Genomic DNA, 21,437 nt, shown 5'->3' on the forward strand with positions numbered 1-21,437 from the left:
AATCAGGTGTTGCACCGGCAGAAGAAAACATGCCATTCTGCAATGAATGGCCAAGCAGGAAAGGGTAAGTGGATAAAATCCCAAGCCTCCCTGCTTATTCATGGATCCCTCCGTTATGTCTCAAGACAGACATAGGAATTTCTGGAAGTCTGAATTCTGCATTTCACAATCCCCATCACTCCCCATGGCTTTCCTGTTGTGTGCGTCAGACAAAAGCAGTGAGATACTTGTGAGCTGCAGCGAGTCAGACTTCGGTGATGCTTCAAGGCACAGAGAGGGTTTACTGCCCAAGCCCTCTCCCCCTTCCAACAGGGAGCATATCTCCTTAGGGAGATGGCAACTGGCTTGTATTTAGTCTACAGACTTGATCCAGCATAAAATGACAAGAGCAATTCTATTGATGAGGCTGGCAAAACCCCCCAAAAAACCCAGTGAGCCCTGTGTACTAAAATACGTTTCCTTATGACATTAGAAAACCCACACAGATGTACAGACATCAGCACCTTCAGCTGCTTAAAGATGTTTTGAGGTTTCTGTTGTCTCTCTGAATTTAAAGGACAATTTTCCAGAGAAGATGGACCTTTCAGTTCAAGAAACTGCAAGGAATTGCTGTTCATTTTACTAGGACTTTTCGGACAGGTGTACAAGATGGTTACCGAGGCTCTTACAGTGCCAATACCAAAGCAGACCAAGGTCACTATATATCAATACATCACGAGCTAAAGCCCAACATGCAAGCTTCCATCCTCAGCAGATGAATCAGCCTGGTGTTTCTATTTCTGTTTCGTTCCTGAAGCTATCACTTATCCTGTTTAATGCTTTTTTTTTTTTTAATCTAACACGATTGTTTCTATGCAGTCCTTTGCACTGGTTACCAAGGCAACATCACTCTCCAGGATGATGAACAGCTCCTCACCAGCTTGTCCAAGTGACACGATCGTTAATTAAGTGGTATTACCGATAACAGTCAATGATCGGTTTATCAGATCCATCAAGGATATACCCCCTTCATAATAAAAGCCAAGCCCGTAAAATTGCAATTTGGATAATCACTCAAGTGGAGGTTCATACAGACACATACCTCCTGCTGTTCAAGCAACCATTCATCGCATATAAAACAAACTCATTAAAACACTGCCGCGTGGTATCTGCACCCTGAACTCGCACGCCTCGTTTCTTCCCACACTTTGCAAGAGGTCAAGAAGTAGACGTGAACTTTCAGTAATCAAGCTAGTATTGCTTTAAAGCAAAGCTGTAACGTTTAGCAGGTGCCTGGGAAAATACAGTCTGCTGCTACCCATCTGAGGCAGGGAATTTATCAAGTCTGACTCACTTTAGAGTCTGTAGGAAAAATATTTAAAAATCCCCAAGAGGAGCAAAAACAAAGCGTCTCCTTTCTTAATTCCAATACAAAACAGCTTTCATGAAAAAGCGTCCCTACAGCGTTTTGTAACCGAAACACTGCAACATGGGGCTAGTGAGCAAGAGCCTGAGCGGAGAAGCGGGATGGAAACCAAACAGCTTCATTCTCACGGTTTGGACTGGGTGTCGTATAGGCGAGCAGATAAAGCTAATAGGAAAAGAAATATTATAAAGTTTTGTTCTACTGGTATTCACCACCCACTGATCCGCTGTCATTTTGGCCCATTCTGGAAAAAAAAAACCATGGGCCAGACGGCTGTTGAAGGGGTGCAAAGCAAAACTAAGATGTGAAGTTGCAAGATGAATATCCTGAGACTCCAGCTTTTGCTTTACCTCGAGATGCGCGTTCCTGACTAGCCTGGGTCAGATATAGGAAGAGCCATTATGGGTACAAGAGAAAGCCAGATGGTTTGCGCACAAATGAACATCCTCTTACCAACCCTGAGAGCTACAACCCCCCCCTCCCCACCACACAGGAGATGCAGAAGTATTTGGGTTGGCAAACAAGAACGAAGTTTAGAGGAATTACAAACCTGAAGAGATTTGCCTGCACCAGCATTAAGAGGACATCAAGTACCCCGCTATTTTCTGGAGGCAGAAATCACCTAAAAAGCTTTTGCAACTAAACGACTATTTTTTTTTTAAATTAAAGAACAAGACTTGCTCTAAATAAGACATGAGCTTCTTGTCTCAATGGGACTGAGTACAAACCCACAAGCGTGCAGATATAGGGGGCAGAGAGAAGATGACAAAGGCTCTTGATGTTTGGTAGATACACACAGCAGAGAGTTTCTCTTCTATAATGCAACACTTGCCTTGTGTTACTCTGTGCAACTCACTGCCACCAGATACGGAGGCCAAAAGATTGAACAAACAAACACGTGCAACCATTTTATTAGCAAGAACATCTCCAGCTCTCCGAGACATGCTAATGAACGAGAAGCCACCACTCTTCAGGATAAGCTAACCTCTAATTGCTCCTTGGTTTGAAGAAATGCCTTCGAGTCACGGGTGAAGCACACCTGTCCAAGACGGGGGCTCCAACACATTCCCACGGGGTGCCGTCACAGGTACAGACACATGAATTCGAGTCTTGCTCCAGACTCATGCCAAAGGCTGCCCGCTTAATCGCCCCAGCTATAAAGGAGTACCCAATTGTTCTAGCCGGAGAAGCAAAGGCACCTGAAGGCGAGGCTGGCCATGCTCCATCCCTTGCGCTGCTGCTGGCTACACAATCTGGCCTGCCTCACCCACCCCAACGAGCCACCTACGCTCAAGGCAGACCTCTGCCTTTTTCTTGAACTCTTTAATCAAATTTCTGATGCCGGCTAATTCTGCAGATCAGCTGCTGGTAAGAACACAATATTAGTCTGACACAGTACGGCACGACTAAGGCCACTAACAAAACGCAAGCATTCATTTTATTATGAAGCATTTGGGCACAGAGTTCTTGTGCTCGAGGTCCTGAGGCGGCAGTAATTTCAGTTACATCGCCAGGTGTAATTATGCCTTTATATGGTCCCAAAACCCGTTGTGCTCCGTGCCTCACCAGGCTGATATCAACTATAACCCGTTATAAGCTCAGAGTAAGTCACAGCAGAGTTATAAACCATTAAAAGTGCATGTGAGGGGAGTTATAATGGAAATGCTAACAGACTTAAGAGCATGAATGGCACCACTATAATTCAGCACTGCCAGGAAAAGAAAACATTCAACAAAAGGGCATCATTGTGGCTACTGAACAGAAGCAAACATTGTAATTAAATAGGGGTGGCTCTTTTGGCTGCCGAACATATTTTATTTACATAGGAGGGATATAAAACTGTCAGATTAAAAAATGGGCATTATGTTACACACCAAGAGATTATGCCAATGATGGGTATTGGTGAGCACTGTGAAGACAGCTGGCTGTCATCAGCTAAAGGAATGGGTACTGGAAGGACTCCAGCGGAGGGCAGCGAAAGGAACGGGACGAAAGCTTCCGAAAAGAGAAGGATGCTAAGGAAGAGACCAGCCCTTCAAATCCCTGTCATTTTCTGAAGCTTAATAATCAGTGTTACCCACCTGGTGTGCAAAAAGTGGCTCAGTTTCAAGCTAGCTCTGAGACAACCCAGTCAAGAATGGGGTACCATTATAACAGATGCTGCAAAAACGGTAGGGAAAGCCCTGGTCCCAAGCTGACACAATGCAAGTGTGGGAGGCCAAGCTGCAGGTGGACATGATCAAACACACAAGGGCTAAGAAAGACCGTTCAGAATATATTGTTTCTTAAGGCAGAGGATGGAAGTCAGCTTTTTTCTAGGAAGCCTGGAGTGGACACAGATACTGGCAGAGCATAAAAGCTAAGCAAGAGAAGGGAAAGGAATACTGTCTGGAAGTCCTGGGGCAGAATGGCTCAATAGCGGGAGAATAAAAATTTAGTCCAAATGATACTGCTGCCATCATTACTATTAAGTTAACTGCACTATTATCAGTAGGAGTATTTGCCTGGAAATACCTACATGATTGAATTCCTTACATATCATCTACTACTACCAGTAACTCCAGGCAGGAAGAAGCAGAAAGGTTGCTCTAAAATCCTGCTGGGAAAACAGCATTTCTTGTCTAATAAACATGGATCATCAGCTTGGCAGGTTTGGGGTATGAAGTTAACTGCTCAGCAGTACTAAAGATGCGAACCAGGTTTCCAGAGTAACCTGGCATATTTCTATAGTGGCAGTAATAAGGAGCCGATGCACAAGGAGCAGAATTCACATTGCACAGGCAGCCGCAGATCTGACATTTCCCAAACCCCAACAGTGCAAATTTGCAATCTAAAGCACAGGGTTTTGCATATAATCCATGTGAAATGCAACCGAGGACATTACAGAGCTGCAGCTGCCACACTGTCCAAGACATATACTGTATGAAAACCTCTTGTGGGCAGGCATGAAGAGTCATCCTGTGTTTCATAAAGCCACAGCACTCCCTAAACATTTCCATGTAATCTAGAGGGAGCCATCCCAGTGTACTGAAGTATATACAAAAGTAATAACCCACAAAAAATAGGCGCTTTAAATTTCAGTTCAGCAGAACTTCTTCCGATGAACCCAGATTTGCTATTCTGAGAAGGAACATGAATGGATAACAAGCAGGAAGAACAAGAGATGCAACGTGGACAGTAGACATCTGATCCAACATTAAAAAATGCAGCTATATATGACAATGCACAGGGATCGTTAAATGTCCTTCAGGTCATTCTAAGCCATTCAAAACCTTACTTTTGAGATCTGTATCACTCTCAGGAACACCTGAAAATAGCTTCTTTTTTTTTTTTTTAAACCCAAAAGTTACAGTTGAGCAAAACCACACTATATAGCTAGGTTGGCAATACTTACAACGCTTCTGCAGCATCTTTTTTTCAAAGATTTGACAGTACACAATTAAATGCTACAGGAAGTAAAGTAGAGTACAGGAGCTAGGCTCATGGCTTATGGTCAGAGCATCAACTCCTACACTAATGGGCAAACAAGAGCACTCGCTGTATGCCATTTCCAAACTCAGACCCCTCATCTCATCGATAAATGTTTTTAACATGCATGGTTTGGACCTGATTGCTTGCCACCCTGCCATCCATCCTAAGCTGATTTTGCACAAAATCATTTCTTTAAACTATGGAAAGACCTACTTTTTGTAGGAATTCGTTAAATGGTTATTTCATTCGTAGTTGGAGGGTGCAGATGGAAAGAGCAAGACAAACACCTGGACAAGCGCCAGCCCAAGGAGCCTGCCTCTTTGTCCCTACGCTGTTCCGCACTTTATTGAAAGCGCCATTGTCACTCAGCCGGATGCTGTGCAGTCACCATCAGACTGCCTACAGCCATGCCAAAGGCCAGATCTGTCCCTCAAGCCTTCCTTGCCAATCCTGTACCCGACAGCCTGTGCATTCAAACTGGGGTGAGGAAAGTGTCAACAAACACTCCCAAAATAATCTCAGTCGTTCACAGCTTCTCGAAAAGGGAACTGCAAATCTCCCAAGTGTTGCTTGGTGTAGTCAAGAACGAGGGCAAACGTGATTAATTAAAACCCTGTTACCATATATAGTACCATCTTGACAATGCAACCTGCACATCAGTCTTCACATGAAAGATTCGGTATTGTGCTGGAGCCCTTTGATGCACTGCACAGTTTACAGCAAGATTAAACTTGTGCAACATCTTCAGGAAGATTTCTTTTTTGCTGTAATCCCATAGCTTTAAAATTGGCCCTTTCTGTATCGCACTTTGCAAAGGGAAAAAAGCAATTCTAGCAGATCACAATAAGTGGGTTTGTTCGGTTTTTAAAGATGCTGCCTAGAGCATTTTCTCTCCTTTTGTACCATCATGCACCAAAGAACAATATTCGAAGGGCACAAGTTCATGCACAGCACACCACTTTACCAAAATAGAACCACTTGGGGTTACGAAACACTCATTAAAGTTACAAAACCTCTCCAAACCCTAACCCGAATGGGAAAGCTGACTTCAGCTACACATCCGTTACGTTAGTGACTGCATCATGCAAGCTGACAAGGTGGCAGTCTACGGAAGGAGAAACGGGGAGTTTAAGCCTAAGGACAAGGCCAAAAATCAGAAGGACAAGGCAAGGGTGAGCTTTGCCAGGTTACCTCATTAGATGGCAATCGGCCGATAAGAAGAGACACCTCATTTCTAAGGGGGTCTGTAGTTGTCAGAAGCCCCCGGGCGTTGTTTTGCTTCCTCTTTTTAAATATATATCTGCATGTACACACAGCAAGTAACAGAAGTCTGGACATCAGCCCCATATCAACCCTAGACCTACAGGGCGAGAACCGTGAAAAGCTCTACTAATCCTCCCCAAAGTGCTTTGAGACCTGAGAAATCTTAAAAATTGCATCAATGTGATTACTGTTTTACTCAAGCTGGTAGAGTCAAGTTAGTGTCTCAAGTTATCAGCAAAACCCACAATGAAATACAGATTTCTCCACCTACCAAAGATCGGTAGGAATGTTTCCCGCTGTCGAAACAGGCAGTTCCCTGCTCCCCAGTGGTGTTCCAGGTGCTTCACCTGAAAACCTTTTCCCCTCAACCAAACAGTCTGTGTCAGGTCCAAGACAGAACAGAGTCCTGCATCTTGGCCAAGTGTCACTTACAGCCCCCGGTTTGGAGAAATTTAAATGTCATGGGACAGTCAAAGTACAGTTTAATTTGTAGAGTTACAACACACACGGGTAAGGTTAACTTGGACTGCCGCACAAAGAAACGGAGCACTGGAATTTAAACCAATACTGTCGATTCTTCGAACTCTGGGAATTAGCACCGTGAGACAGGCAAGCAGAACTAACAGCCTTTTAAGATCAGCCAAAAACAGTCATGCCATGTTTATTTGTGCCACGAAGGATTAACAGTTATGTACTCATGCCAACGCACTGACAAGTAGCAAGGTCTTGCACGCAAGCTGTCTGCGTTACTGCTGCTAGCTCAAATCACAAGCACACACCTCGTTCGTGCCGTTGCCGGTTCATACCATTGCTTTTCAGCTGCCTTTGCTTCTCTCGGTCTTGGACAGCAGGCCTGGGCGGTGGAGCTGGAAGTCCTCTCGATTTTGTGGGTCTCATGTAGCCTTTAATCTGTTCTGCAGCTTTGACTTTCTCTTCTTTCTTTTTCTCTTTCACCACTTTTTGTCCAGATCCAGCTACTTTTTTCTGCATCAAGTCTGCTTGCTTATCCTTTTCAGGCTTCAAGGCTCGGACGTCCTTCAGGCCAGCTTCCAACTCAGCAGCACCATCCTCCCGGGAGGGCTCACAATGGCCCTTTGCTGCATCAACAGGACTGATGTCTTCTGTCGGGGCACCTCTCCCAGCTGCATCGGCTACCTCTGCCTCGTTTCCTGACCCACGCGAGCTCTCGAGGAGGCTTGGTTCACTCAGCCCGGTTCCTTCAGCTTTGTTCTCTACCAAGGCTGCAGCTAAAACTTGGAGTGCAACCGCTTCTGCTTTGTTTTCCCACAGCATCGGACGCTCGGGAGCCACAGACCCAACACCCTTCTCAGCTACAAAGCCAGTCTCTCCCGCTTTGTCCGTCACTTTGGCACCTGGAAGAACCGTTTCATTTTTTGGGTCTGCCTCCTGCACTACATGCTCCAAGGACGTGCACTCACTTTGCCTTTTGTCCGCGAAACCTATTTCTTTGTCATCCTTCTCTGCCAACGTGGGAACGTGCACGTCATCCCTTCCTACCTTAGCGTCCCGTATACCTTTACAATCCGGGGAAGGCTGTTTCCCCGTCAGCTTATCCTCAGCAGCAGTTTCTTTGGCTTTGTCACCCTCCATGCCTGAACTGGAAGCCTCTATTCCAGCCCCTCTGCTTTCCAATTTGACAGGATGCTCATATGGTTTCTGCTTATGTTTCCCCTTTTTATCCCTGGTCCTGGACTCTCTGCCAGTGTCCTCCAAGGCTACTTCAGGGAGAGGGAGCACCTGGCCTCTTCCATCCTTTGCTGGGTGCTCTGGCAAGGTACTTTCAAGCCCTTGATTTTGATCAGAACAAACTTTGCTGGTTTGGCCAAAGCCAGCTGCTCCAGCCTGCGCGAACGGTGCGAACAAGTCCACTTTATGATCCCAAAGCATCCGATGCCCAGGTGGAAAGTTTCTAATATTTCTGTTTTCATCTACAAACCCCATTTCCTCCATGCTATACTCCAGCTCTGCGACCAAGGGAGGCTGCACTTGTCTCTTGTCCGTCTTAGCCTCCACAACTGGCCAGTCTGAGACACTTTTAACCTTTTTGTTTTTTCCCTCACTCCCCCTCTTTTTAGGTTTATCAGGCACCAATCCTGGACTGGGATCTGCCACGGCTGGATACTCGAAAAGAGTAAATCCTACTCCCTTCTTCTTTTCCGGGCAAGTGCCTTCTGTCATTTTGTCACCTATCTCTGTACCGCTGCCAGGAAGCCCGGCTGCACCTGCCCTAGGCTGCAAAAAGAACGGCTGCTCTAAACCAACCTCAGCTTTTGCACTTTTCCCCTTACCATCTAATTCGGTTTTTTCTGCTTCCAGCGGCATAACGGGAGCCTGAACTTTAGCCGTATCAGTTAAATCCTCCAGCAGACTCTCTAAAGCAGCAAAATCAACCTCCTTACCAGCAGCACAGGGTCCTTTTGTTTCATCTACCTTCTCTGCCATCCCGGGACTTTTGCTTTGGTCCATCTTTGCCTCCAGAGCAGCATGAGGCTCAGGCCTGCTCTCAACTTTTTTGCTTTTTACACCGACAGCCTTTTTCTTAGGTTTTTCGGTCATCGCTTCTGGAATGGGAGCGTGCGCCTTAGCTACATCTGTCCTATCCTCCACGAGGGGCTCTAACATAGCAAAATCAAGCTCCTTGCCCTTCTCTATGGGAAGAGGTTCTTTACTTTTGATGACCAGCTCTGGCTTTGCTGTGTCCATTTTAGGATCTGAGGGACCCAAGTTCTCACATAAGCTTTTGCCATCACTCCCTTGGATTTTAGGTTTTTCCTGCACTGGTTCAGCAATGGGAACATGCACCTCAGCTGTATCTGTCAAACTGCCCAGCCAACACTCTGCTGTACTTGAGTCAGGCTCTTTGCCTCTATCGGCAAAGGCCGTGTCTTTAGGTTTTTCAGCTGTCTGCACTACAGCAGGAAGGTTATGTGCCTCTACCTTAGTTTCCAGAGGAAGAGCCTGCTCAAAAGCACTTTTTTCACTTTTTTTCCTTCTCCCATCACTCCCCCTCTTCCTAGGTTTGTCCATCACAGGTGTCACACTGGAACCTGTCACAGGCGGTTGCTCTAATGCACTACATTCAGAATCCTTGTTTTTCTCTGTCATACTTACTCCCTTGGTTTTACCGACTCTCTCGGCACTAGCAGGAAATCTGGCTGCATCTGTCTTAGCCTCCAAAACAAAGGTTTGCTCTGACAAGCTCAAGTCACCTTTTCCAGCAATACCCTCTTGCCATGTTTCAGTTACCAGTGTAGTGGGGCCTTGCACTTGGGTTGCATCTGTGCTGCCTTCCAGCAGGTGTTCTCCAGTAGTTAAACCACTTCCCTTGCTTTTATTATCAACACTTATTTCTTTAGTTTTGTCATCTGTCTCTACGACAGCAGACAGACCACTGGGGTCTGCCTTTGCCTCCAGAAAGATCGGCTGCTGGAAATAAGTCTTTTCAACCTTTTTGCTTTTTCCATCACCTGTCCTTTTCTTTGGCTTGTCTGCTGCTTTTGGAGCACTAGGATATGTTATCTTCTCTAATAAATGCTCTGCAGTTTCCTTCCCTCTCTCAATAAAGCTTGAGTCTTTAGTTTTGCCATCTGTCTCCACTACAGCAGTAAGTTTGCTGGTATCTGTAGCCTCCAAAAGACCTGGTAGCTCAGAGGAACTTTTGACCTTCTTGCTTCTCCCTTCACCACTCTTTTTTTTGGGTTTGTCCATCACCACGGCTATGCTGGGGTCTGTCACAGCCTGTGGTTCCAATGCCATGAAGCCAGTCTCCTTGCTTTTATCAGTGACATACGCCCCCGTAGCTTTGTCAGCTGGTAGAGGAGGAGCAGGGAGTTTGACTCCATCAGTCTTGGTCTCCCAAAGACATGGCTGTTCTGAAAAATGGGTGTCAGCCTTCCTGTTTTCTGCAGCAATATCCTTGGGTTTCTCTTCTACCAGTGGTAGGACTAGTTCTTTGGTTGTATCTGTGGTAGCCTTCAATAACTCCTCTGAAGTGCTAACGCCAACCTGCATGCTTTTAGCAGAGGAATCTGTTCCTTCAATTTTGTCAACTGTCTTCAGCACATCAGGGAGCTCGGTCATCTGTGCCTTGGTGTCTAAAACAGCAGCCTGCTTGGAGAACCCATTTTCAGCTTTTTTGTTTTTTCTATCACTACCTTTTTTCTTTGGTTTCTCATCCATCAAAGCCCCACCGGGAGTTTGAATTTCACTTGGAACCGTCACATTTGCTTCTCCAGCCTTGGGAGACGTGTATTTAGCCTCCTGACTTTTATCAAAAGGGAAGATTTCTGCAGGTTTGGCCTCTGAAGGACTTTCCACTTTGTTTAGACTGATGCTTTCTGAAAGAGGTGCCTTGAGGTCAGAATACCCCAACTCTTTATACTCCATCTTTTCATTTTTATCAACAGGACTTCTCTCCAAAGGCTTGAGCTGTGTCGGTGCCGAGCTGGGTTCCCCCATCTTAGTCTGTTCTGTTTTGTACCCTGGCTGCTCCATGGGTACCCGTTTTCTTCTGCCTTTGGATTGCAGCATCAAGCTGTCATCTTTCATTTCCTCCGCTTTGACGACTTCTCCAGTTTTTGCATGCGGCAGGAGTTTAAGTGGTCCTTCCTGCTGCCCTGCTGCTGAACCAGAGACCACATCTGGACTATCTAAGAAGTGGCTTTTGCTTTCTGTCTTTGTATTCCTCGCCATGTCAGAAGCGCCCGTTCTTTGCCACTCCCTTGAGACAGTCGAGTGCTCTTCAGGAGGTAGGGGGAAGAACGCCTCTGGTTTTTGCAGCTCAAGAGCAAGCGGAGGAGCCTTGAGACATTTAGAAGTCTCTACGTTTTCTTCCCCCGGCTCCGCTGTTCTCGGCTGCTGGCTCCTCTTTTGCTTTGGTTTCTTCTTCTTCTTCTTTATAATCACTGGAGAACCTTCAGAATCCCAGCTCTCTCTCTGCACGTCTCTCTGGCTGTCCACGAACTCGGATGGCACGCCAGATAGCTGTCCAGCTGCCTTTTTATGTGGCGTTCTGGTTCGAGGTGGCGTTCCAGTGACGTATCCACATTCTGCCACAGAAAAAGGGTCAGCGCTCTTCTGGTGAGGCAGACCTACTAGAAGCTCCTCTGGGACATCTGCAAAAGGCACTGTTCTGCCAAACCTGCGTTCACTTGATTTGCTAGCTTGCCTTACTTGTGCAGTAGGTACACCTGCAATACAGGAAGTGTGCTCAAGTACCAGAGCAGCTATTTGGTAAAGTCCGGTTTTAGGCAACTTTTATTTTATTTAAAAAAAACCAAAAAATAAAACCCCACAAACAGGTCTCGTCTGTCTTATGTGCAGAACTTTTAAAAGACAATAACCCCAAATCCATTTCAATAGTGCTGTTTAAGAGAGCTAGACTTACATAGCACTTATGTTTACTTTCTACTACTAGTAAATCAAACAGCTCAACATAACGAAGATGAAATTTAAATAAGTGGTTTTTGATCCAGTAAGTGGTCAACTGCCCCCCCCACCACCCCGAAAAAAGTTTTGCAGTGAGAAATTACCAGTTTAAGAAAGGCATTAAGAATCTGTGTTGTCTTAGCAAGGCAAGACAGCAGAGACACTAGTTAAACCCCTCTAAGTTTGAAAACTTTCCATATTGAGGTAAACTGTAGTTCAGTGAAAAGACAAGACTCAAGAAATTAGAGTTGTATGTAATGGAAAGAAACAAAAGCTAAGCAATTTCCCCACAAGACCCATAAAACAGCAGAAGACAAAACCTCTGGCTAAATGAAAACCGTTTGCGGTAATCAGATGTAGACAGCACTAGTTTCTTCCATTACAAGACATGGAGTTTAGAGTAGGTCTCCATCATTTCTTACACAGCCCTGGCCCAAAAAACAGCCTCCAGTCAGAAAAGTAAGCAAATCTAAGCTCAATGGAGGGGTTGGGTTAAGAGAGCAGGAAGAAAATTGCTTTCCTTTGATAGCTATGCAACTCAATTTGGAAAAGGGATTCACCATAAATAGTATTTTATTGAAAAACAAAAAACAAATCAAGGAATGCTGATTTGTCTGTCTTAATACTAACATAAAAACCATACAGGAAATGGCACAAAGAAAAGAGGATGAGCTTTTAAATCCTGTAGCAGTGGAGACACAAGTCACTCCTCAATGATAGCATAATAGTAGCATCCCAATTTGTACTCAGTTGTAAAAAACAGGAAGAAAAAATCATTTGCAGGAGGGATCGGACGGGCTATAGGTAAATGCAGGTATGGTCACTGTGGTAAATGCACAGAACCACAGAGGAGCTGGCTGTAGAATGACCCATTTGCTTGCCATGTGGCTACAGAGTAAGACCAATGCAGCCAGCAGAAGGAAGAACAATACCCAGAGAACATATCCTGCACTAAAATACAAGCTACTGCCAATTTTCTACCTGTAGGCTCCTGGGGAGGTTTATCATGCACCGGTTCCAAATGCTGCACGTGGCCATTTTCAGGTTCTTCCTTTGGCTTCTCCACTGGGGTGAAGTCACCTAAAGGAGCTGATTTTTCTGGAAGAGTTTCTTTTGCTTCTGCTATTGTCACTGGTTCTTTAGCTTCTGCTATTGTCACTGGTTCTTTTGCTTCTGCTATTGTCACTGGTTCTTTTGCTTCTGCTAGAATTGCAACACAAAGGCATAAATCAAGAGACACAGTAAGATGGGTGTTTCACATCTGATGAGTTTGCATAATCAATCATGATAATGAATTACAATGGTGGTGCCTTTAGGTAACGTTGCAGAAGTTTCTAACACAGCCCTGCTTTCACATGCTTAGAACATGACAAAACATTCAGGTCGAGTCAAAATCTTCCTTGCTTGGTCTGTGCTAAAGATAAAGGAATGATGTCTCTGGGTGCATAGGGGGTGACTGACGGGGAGAGGGAAGTATCATTAGCTCAATGCTGACTCCACAGCAGAACACCTTTCAGTTCTGTACTATGGTTTAGACTTCTCACCTGCTGGCTCTGGGACACAGGTGACTGGCTCTGGAAGATGTTGGTTGGGTGATGGTGCTTTGTCCTCCAGCTTAGCTAGCACAGGAGCATGTTCTGCCTCAGGAACAGACACTTCTGGGACTGGAACTTCTTGTTCCCTGATCACAAAAGGTGCTGAAGATCCTGTTTAAAAAAAGCAAGCAGAAGTCAGTGCACTTTTCCATTTGTGATCAGTTCAGATCCCACTTTGCCTCTCCAAATAGCATCCTCCCCTTCCCCTTGCCTTCCTGCCTAACTCCCTGAAAGAGTGGTCGATTCCTACTGCCTTAAATTCCTGTCCTCCAGTTTCCTCTATGCCCAGGCATCTCCTCCGGTGGAACTGCTCTTCTCAAATGCCTGGAAATATATGAAGCAAATGGCTTCCTTCCAATTCCATCTAAGGGAGTTTCCTAAGCTCATTCTACAGTCCTTAATATAATTGGTTATTCATTCCTGCTTCTCTTTAGGCTGGGGTTTTCAACTCCCCCCTCTCATTGCCCAGGTAGCTCCTTCGACAGTTCCTCCTGCCTTCTATGATCTCTTCTCAGTCCTCTTCTTTCTCTCTTCCCTCTCCATATGACTGACCCCATTTACTCTCATGGCTTCAGATATCATTTTTACCCATATAGTCCAGTCTCACTTCTGCCAGCACCCCTCAAGACTTAATTCTGGCTGCCCTGAGACCATCCTCAACCTCCTACCAGTGTCAGCATGTCACGCACACGATTTGATTCCTTTGCTCTCTTCTCTCCCTAGACCTGCCAAGGCAAACTCAGGTTACTCTCAACTACAACCAATAAGTGACCCCTTACAAGTTCATTCCCCTCTGAACAAGTTTAACTATAAGGTGGGGTGCCACCCTACTCTGCTTTCCCCCCACCCTCCTTGCCTCTAAGCCTGACTAGCTCTCTAGATGCCTGTTTAAGCATTTTCCTACCAGGTGGTTCTTTCACTTGCACAGTCTTTCACCCCATCAATGGTTCTCACTGAAACCTCTCCCCTTACATCCTATTTCTGTCCTAAAACCTATAAATATTCATATGTGGCACAAAGTAACAGCACCATGTCCAACAGACCAGGGAGTCAAACATAAGGTCTTTGGGCTGGATCCATTTGTAGAGAAGTGTCATCTATCCCATGGACCTCCTAGAGACGCCTGAATTTGGGAACAGGGTGACTCAAGGCAGGGCCCACTGCTGAAATGCAGGGTATAGAGCCCTGCTGAGGATGTGTGTAGGTGAGCAATGGGTGCATTAACCCCTGCAGCTCCCTGCCACCACTGCTGCTGGTCTAGATCTGGGTCCTAAAGAGTCCCACAGCTCAGGTGAACGTGACTTCCTTGGCCATCACCAGACAACCAGCATTTCCCATGTTACTGCTACGCTCATTTCCTGAGCCTGGGGGCTCCCCATGGGTCCAGAAATTTGGCGGTGGGAAAGCAGTGCCACCACTCCCTGACTGCCAAATTTCCAGACCCACGAGGAACCCCAGGCTTTGCACCATGGATCCCAGAGTGGGGGGTGCTGGGTCCTGGGACTCTATCCCAGCACATGAAGAGTGGGAAGGGGCAGGGCCAGGCCTCCAGGATCCAATCCCAGCATGCACAGGTGGAAAGGGATGATGCTGGACTCCAGGCCCTACCTGCCCCTTGCCACACATCTGGCCTGAGAGGCCAAAAGGTTTGCAGACATCCATCTACCTGCTGGAGGCATATGAAGAGCTGGCCCTTGCTGCTCAATGGAATGGTCAAACGTCAGCAGCTCTTCCATGGCAGAAACAGCCCCAGCCTCGGTGGTGGGGACACATGCTGCAGGCGAGGAGCCAGCATCTGCTGCAGTGACGGGCACTGCAGGAGTCACCCAAGGATCTGCTGCGGGACCTGCCCAAGAATCCATGGTGGGAGCAGATGCAGCATTTGCTGCAGGAAGGGACCAAAGACCAGCTGCAGGAGCTGACCCGACTCTCCAAGGATCCATGGCAGGAGCAGTCCCAGCATCCACTGCAGGAGCAGCCCACGAATCTGCTGCAAAAGCCAAGGCTGGAGGAGCAGGAACAGACCCAGTGTTTGCTGCAAGATCTAGCAGAAATGAGAGCAATCAGAATATTTAATGTTGCTGAGGATGAAGCTGGCAGACGGGGGAGGCAGGAAGAGGGCAAAGACCCCACGAACCATTTTAAGAGGGAGGTGTTCCCCTCTCTGCACCACTGAACAGTGGCAATGGCATTGACAAGGCCATGTGCAGGTGGCAGCTGCAACTAAAATACGAACAAACCCAAGACTTCCTCTTTGCTTCTGCTCCTTCCACGTTCAACATGAGACCTCAATCCACTGCCCATTCCCGTATTTTAAATATGCCTAATTTCTAGTCCTTTACAACTACACAGTACTACATAAAGGCCACTCTGAAGATAAAAGCATCAGCAGGGACATCCAGACACATACCAAGGTGTACTACACACTGCCCAGGGATGATGATGCTTTTTCTTTATCTAGTATAACATAAAAGGATCCCTTGGGTGGGTGCATATGAATGCACAGTTAGCTATACTCTCCCACCCTTGAAAAAAGAGAGATGCCATAAGAACTATAGCAATCACAGGTGCCATTTGTTGTGATGCTAGCACATCTAGCTCCAGTGTCCATGGACATAGCGAACTGGAGCAACGGTTTGCTTTCCATGTAGACAGCAGTGCTATCCCTGCTGCCACCACATTCCCATCCAAGCAATGGCCATGCCTGACTACACTTTTGGTAACATTACAGCTTATTCAGAATACAGCTCGTACATTTTTTTCTTTCCAATTAAAACATCAATTCTGTCTCCATGTTCTCAATTACTTCAAAAACTGTGAAAAAAATCTTAAAGGATACTGCTCAGTCAGTTTACACCCAATTTCAGCTTTTTGGAACTAAAATTGCCCACGGCAAAGTTAGTTTCAATTTAAACATTTCCCTTTTGCACATGTGCCATTACAGGAGGTAATAGTCTGAGAGCATTATGATTCAGAATATAAAACAGGTAAAAAAAATGACACAAGCCTATCTTTACTGTCTGCGCAGAATGAAAATCCAGTATAAATAGTGGGAGGGGGAGAGAAATCACACACTAAACAATAATGAATATTAACAAGCTCCTTTACACAAAGCTTTTTAAATTTGAGAGCCACCTTCAATCAACATTTCAGAATCCACTTGCCCAGACACATGCAATACTCTCTGTTTACAGGCATCTGAAAAGCAGCAACAATGCACTATGCTTCGGTTTACCCCAAAACAGGGCACGAGCCTGTCCAAAATGAGCCAACTGATTGCTATTAAGTAGATAATATGAACAGGAATGGTGTAGTTGATTAGTATTATGGTGCAAGAAGCACTCCAATAAACCCTGAAGTGAACCATACTGTAAAAGATCACCAAGAAACTGGCCCTACACATACATGTATTAGACAGCTGATCACAAGAATAACTTACATAAAAATAATTTAAGCAGAGCATTAAATCACAGATAAAGACAAGCAGGGAACTTCTTTTGCAGCTGTAGGTTTGGTGGCAGCAATCAGCATCTGGAGTCATGTAGAGCAAGGGCTGATAACATTCAACATTAGCAATCTCCTAACTGCAATTCATCCCCAAATATCTGCCTAGGAATTTTCAGTCATGGCTGGCTTTGCTGAAAGCTTTAACACCACGTTGCCTTTATCGCACTGGGCTCAACCCCTGATCCCCAAGCCCCCAGCACTTATTGTGGGGGGCTCAGGCCTTCCCCTGATCTTCAGCAGGCAGAGCCAAACCTTACCTGCTGGTGCGGCTTCCTGGGGCGCGGCGGTAGTTTTGGTCTCTTTCGTGGGCTCCGCTACTAGAAAAGGAGCATCTGCTATTGAACTTTCTGGCAAACATTGCTCTGCTGCATCAGGTATCCTGATGGGCACTGGACATACAGAAGGAATAGTTATTGATTACATGCGAATGAAAATGGACACTACCAGTATATACTGCGATTCCTTCAGCAAACGACTGAGAGAAGTGGAGCCTGCACACAGCCTAGCAAAATAACTGGGTCCTGACAGTAGTCACAACTGAAACAAAAAGATATCATAATAGTAATGTTAAACCATGGAAGTAACAGAAATGTGGCTCAGTTCTGAAAAGTGACACAAAATACCGCCAGGCTGTTCCATATTAATGGCAGCTCGGTGACGAAACAGCTAGCTTACTTCATTTTTCTAGGTAGGAGCACATCACCACAAACCTGCATTCTGCGCTAAAATACATTTTCCTGAACAGGGATGATTTAGGAGTAGCATTCCTGACTTTGCCAGGAACTGGATGGACCAGGTGTCCCTCAAGGTCTCTTAACCCCACAATGCTGTGACTCACCATAAATCAAATGGATTAGATATAGCAGGAAAGAAGGTGCCACATTACCCACCCATCACCTGGGCAGACGTACAGGACCCTGATGCACATATCACAGCTTTGGACTCCCCCTGCCTTGAGGCCCACCAGAGCCCAAGCTTGGACATCTTCATTATGACCTTCCCATTTGGGCAGACTTTTATCAGATGGGTTTAGGTTTGTTTGGGACTGTGTTTTTTCATTCACCACTTCATTAAACCTCTTGTCTGCTTTTATGACTTGACCTGTTTTCACTGCAAGATGCCCTGCGCCTTTTTTGGCTAGTATGAGGATTGTCAATCAAATCAATCAATCAATATTCCCTCCATTATTAATGTACTTACTATACATCCACTAGTACAGAACTTGGATACAAATCTGATACAATGCAATTAATTTTGTATTTTCTCTTACACACCCACACCCTGCACACAGCTCTCCCGTTTCATGGATCCTATGGAATATGCAGGACTTAATTAGGTTGCTCTGTTGACCCAATTATGGTTAAATACTGGCATCATTGTGCCAGACAATATCCTTAAATAGGTGCTTCTGGCCAAATAAGGAATATTTATAACACCACAGACAGAATAAGTACGACTCCTCTTTCCATGTGCTATTTTACACTGTCAGAGGAAAACTGGATAAATAGGAGTTAAGACTTCAGAACGCAGTTTCAGGAAGAATGACTAAGTCATCACTGAAAACATCAGGACAGACGTTGCTTGAATAAAAGTTGCCCCAGAAAGAGGTTTTCGGTTCAGTAAGGGTATATTTTCAGTTGGGCTGAGGGCCAGCGATCCTGTCCAGAGTGCTGAATCTACGCCAGCAAAAGCAAGTCATCTACGCAAACCAGTGATTTTGGCCTGCAGGTGAACTGCAGGCGTCAATAATAGGGTTGGTAAATTGGAGAGAGACCAAATGAAAAGGCAGCAAAAAGCCAAGAGGAGAAGAACAGTCCTGTACAGAACGGTCAATTCCCTTTTTCCAGCAACTGCCCGAGTCTCTGGGAAATTTACTGAATTTGAGATTGCCCCAAAATGCCGACACTTCACTTCATTAAGCAGAACTAGAAGCAAGATGCCTCAGTTAGTTCACAGCTCAGTTTGCTTTTCCCACTTTTTTTTTTTTTTGAGCATTGTGCTGCAAGAAACATGCTGCGACCGCGGATGTTTTCTATTCCACGACTGTCAACAGAAAGAAAACACCAGCGTCTCAGTCATGCGATACCATTTCCACAGAGCATTCAACCTTCCTTTTGAGGAGGCAGAGACTTGCGTTTCTGCTGAAAAATCCCCAGAAACAGTTTCCTTCAGAGGAAACCTTTTTTTTCTTTTACCTGTTGGCTGAACAAAGAACGAGGCATCCAGTGTCTCCTCAGCGTACTGACTTCCAAACCAAGGTTCTTCAGGCACTCGGTCTCTTGCAGGTGCTAAAGGAAGCAATTAGCACATATACCTCATCAGCGCCAACAGTATTGGCCCTAGACTCGGAAACTAAAGCTCAGTTACATTCTCTGACATCTTCTCTCACGACTTGCAGATCCTGCTCTCAAATGTTGGCACTAGAACTGCAGTCTAAACTATCTACAGGGGGTTCCTCTGGCCATCAGGAAAATACCCAACATGCAGAGTGGGCTGTTAATCCTTCTAGATCAACTCAATTACCATCAGGGTTGGGCTATTAAAAACCTTTAAACAGTGATTTCAGGGCCACTATCGGGGGCAATGCACTCTGAGTAACCATGTAAGCAGCCTTAATGAGGTGTGAACAGCAGGGAGGAGGCTGATCCTCCATGAATCTCCAGCCAAATTTAAATCAGTTTAAGGGATGCCATTTATATTTAAATCAAGGGAATTTGGGAAATCACTAACACCATCTGCATGATTTAAATGGCTGCCTGTCTTAGAGCAGGTTACTCTCTATTTACCAGGAAGATTCAAGATAGGAAGGATTTATCACATGTAAGCAGTGTCTGTATGTACTTACCACCAAACAGAGGAAAGCTAGATCAGATTAGGCCTGAGGGAAAGCGTATGAGGCTGCCACAAGTTAGTTTTTATCTACTGAAGGATGAGAGCGCACAAAAGCAGTTACTGGGCACATCTACACATGCATTAAAGCGCTTTTTCTAATGCGCATTAAATGTAGTACCTCCAATGCGAGATACTAAATAAATGCGCATTAGGCTGCCTTAATGTGCAGTAACAAATGTGTATGGTTTTTAAGTGACACTTCATTCACAGTAGCCTACTTCATTGCGCATTAGTGTAATTGCATGGTTTTTTTACATGATGCTTTAATGTGCAGTAAGATAAGCTACTGTGCTTTAAAGCGCACGTGTAGTCGCACCCACTATGAAGCAGGTAAATCCCTGGCCCCTGCTACATCACAGTAACTGCTTCCTCAGCAGGTACACTCACGGATCATTTGAGGACAGTCTCTGGTACTTAAATACTCTCTGAAACATTGTGGATCAATGAGATTGCTTCAGAGACAGGTAGTGACTGAACCCTAGGATTCATCCTCATGGGAGGGTGGTTACACAATGAGTCTTCTGCCCACTAACATCTGCAGAAATCCCTCCGGAGATGAAAAGTCACTTTGAATTGAGTCATTTCCTGCCATTCCTAACGAGATTTTTCCTTCATAACTGGAAGAGTCTCAGAGAAGACTTTAGAAACAACACACAAAGCTTTTGATCCACAGATGCTCCTAGCTACGAAGTAACATGGAAAGTAGCAGAGGGGCGTTTCACCTGCTCTTTCCTGCAGATATTCTGCAGCCGAGTCCATGGAGAAGACTGATGAGTCTAGGGCTTCTGCAGCAAAATATGGGGCTTCGGAGGAAGGTTGCTCTGATCCCACCATAGCTGCATAGGGTGCTATAAGAAATAAAACACTCGTCATTACTGCTAACATCCTATTGCTTCCAAAACTTAAAATTACTTATCAGATCCATTTACTTCCAGAGTAACCTAGTTTCTTCTAATCACATAAACAGTGCGCACAAATTCTGCAGATAAACTTCCCAGGATGTGTCCTCTGGGAGGCACTCAACCTGCTTTATAAATTACATGGTGCACCGAGGAAAAGTTAACGAAGTATTACTGGACAGGAGAAGGGAAGATATGTGCCTTTCTGGTACTGCGCCCAAATAAACTTTTCTTATGGCAGCTTTCAACTGCCACGTTCCAAATGTCAAAAGTGTGTTCATGGAAAAACCGACCATTTGGGACTAAAAGGAAAGTATGAAGGCAAAGGTTTCTCTGTAACCGAGTTTTTCTGAGCGAAAACAGATTAAATAAATATAGGAGAAAAGATGCAATCTACTTGATAAAGAGAATTATCACAAGGTGTGACACTCCTTGTTAACAAAATGGGAAGTGAAGAGGGACGATTTTCATTGTTTCCAGTTCAACAGATTTTAAACACACAGCCTGGAATTTCATCTGGAAAAGCAGAAAACCAAAGCCCTGAACAAATGCGGTGGAAGATTATACCATGAACTTCTTCTGAAGCATCTACATGTTCGGCGAGTGGTGGAAAAGTCTTCGTTTCAGAAGGAATTATCAGATCAGACAGGTCAACTTCTCTGTACATCAGACCAGGCTCTGAAGAAAGAAAGAATAAGTCAAACATTACTCCAAGGAGAAAACACCACGCAAAATAATGTACCCAGGTATCAGTATTCTTCTGGAAGATGTTATAGCAAACTAGAGCTTGTTGGGTGGCTGCTCACAAGACGACTTGTCCAAGACATCTTCTCTCATAACAAGAGCTTACATTCAAAAGGAAAACGTGACCACCCAAACTACTCTGCAGCTAAATGCGGCTACGTTTTAAAATATAAATATTGTAAGAGGTACCTCCGTCACGCTCCCCAAGGACTA

At 45.2% G+C, this 21,437-nt stretch overlaps 1 protein-coding gene across 9 annotated transcripts in view; it reads right to left on the reverse strand.

Annotated features, from left to right (window-relative positions):
- The window catches only part of MAP4 (microtubule associated protein 4), a 218,583-nt gene that overhangs the window by 62,296 nt on the left and 134,850 nt on the right, over window positions 1-21,437 (reverse strand). For 6 of the 9 annotated variants that reach the window (XM_006260507.4, XM_014604463.3, XM_014604462.3 and 3 more), the window contains exons 6-13: window positions 21,048-21,158; window positions 20,304-20,429; window positions 18,885-18,977; window positions 16,947-17,078; window positions 14,849-15,226; window positions 13,132-13,293; window positions 12,569-12,790; window positions 6,919-11,349 (exon numbers count right to left, since the gene is read on the reverse strand). In XM_006260507.4, coding sequence (XP_006260569.3) covers window positions 6,919-11,349; window positions 12,569-12,790; window positions 13,132-13,293; window positions 14,849-15,226; window positions 16,947-17,078; window positions 18,885-18,977; window positions 20,304-20,429; window positions 21,048-21,158 — 5,655 coding nt within the window. The remainder of the gene's footprint in view (window positions 1-6,918; window positions 11,350-12,568; window positions 12,791-13,131; window positions 13,294-14,848; window positions 15,227-16,946; window positions 17,079-18,884; window positions 18,978-20,303; window positions 20,430-21,047; window positions 21,159-21,437) is intronic. The other 3 variants (XM_059729272.1, XM_014604457.3, XM_059729273.1) reach the window with 3 other exon arrangements.

This window comes from Alligator mississippiensis, chromosome 5 (assembly GCF_030867095.1).
Source record: "Alligator mississippiensis isolate rAllMis1 chromosome 5, rAllMis1, whole genome shotgun sequence".
Classification (NCBI taxonomy): domain Eukaryota; kingdom Metazoa; phylum Chordata; order Crocodylia; family Alligatoridae; genus Alligator; species Alligator mississippiensis.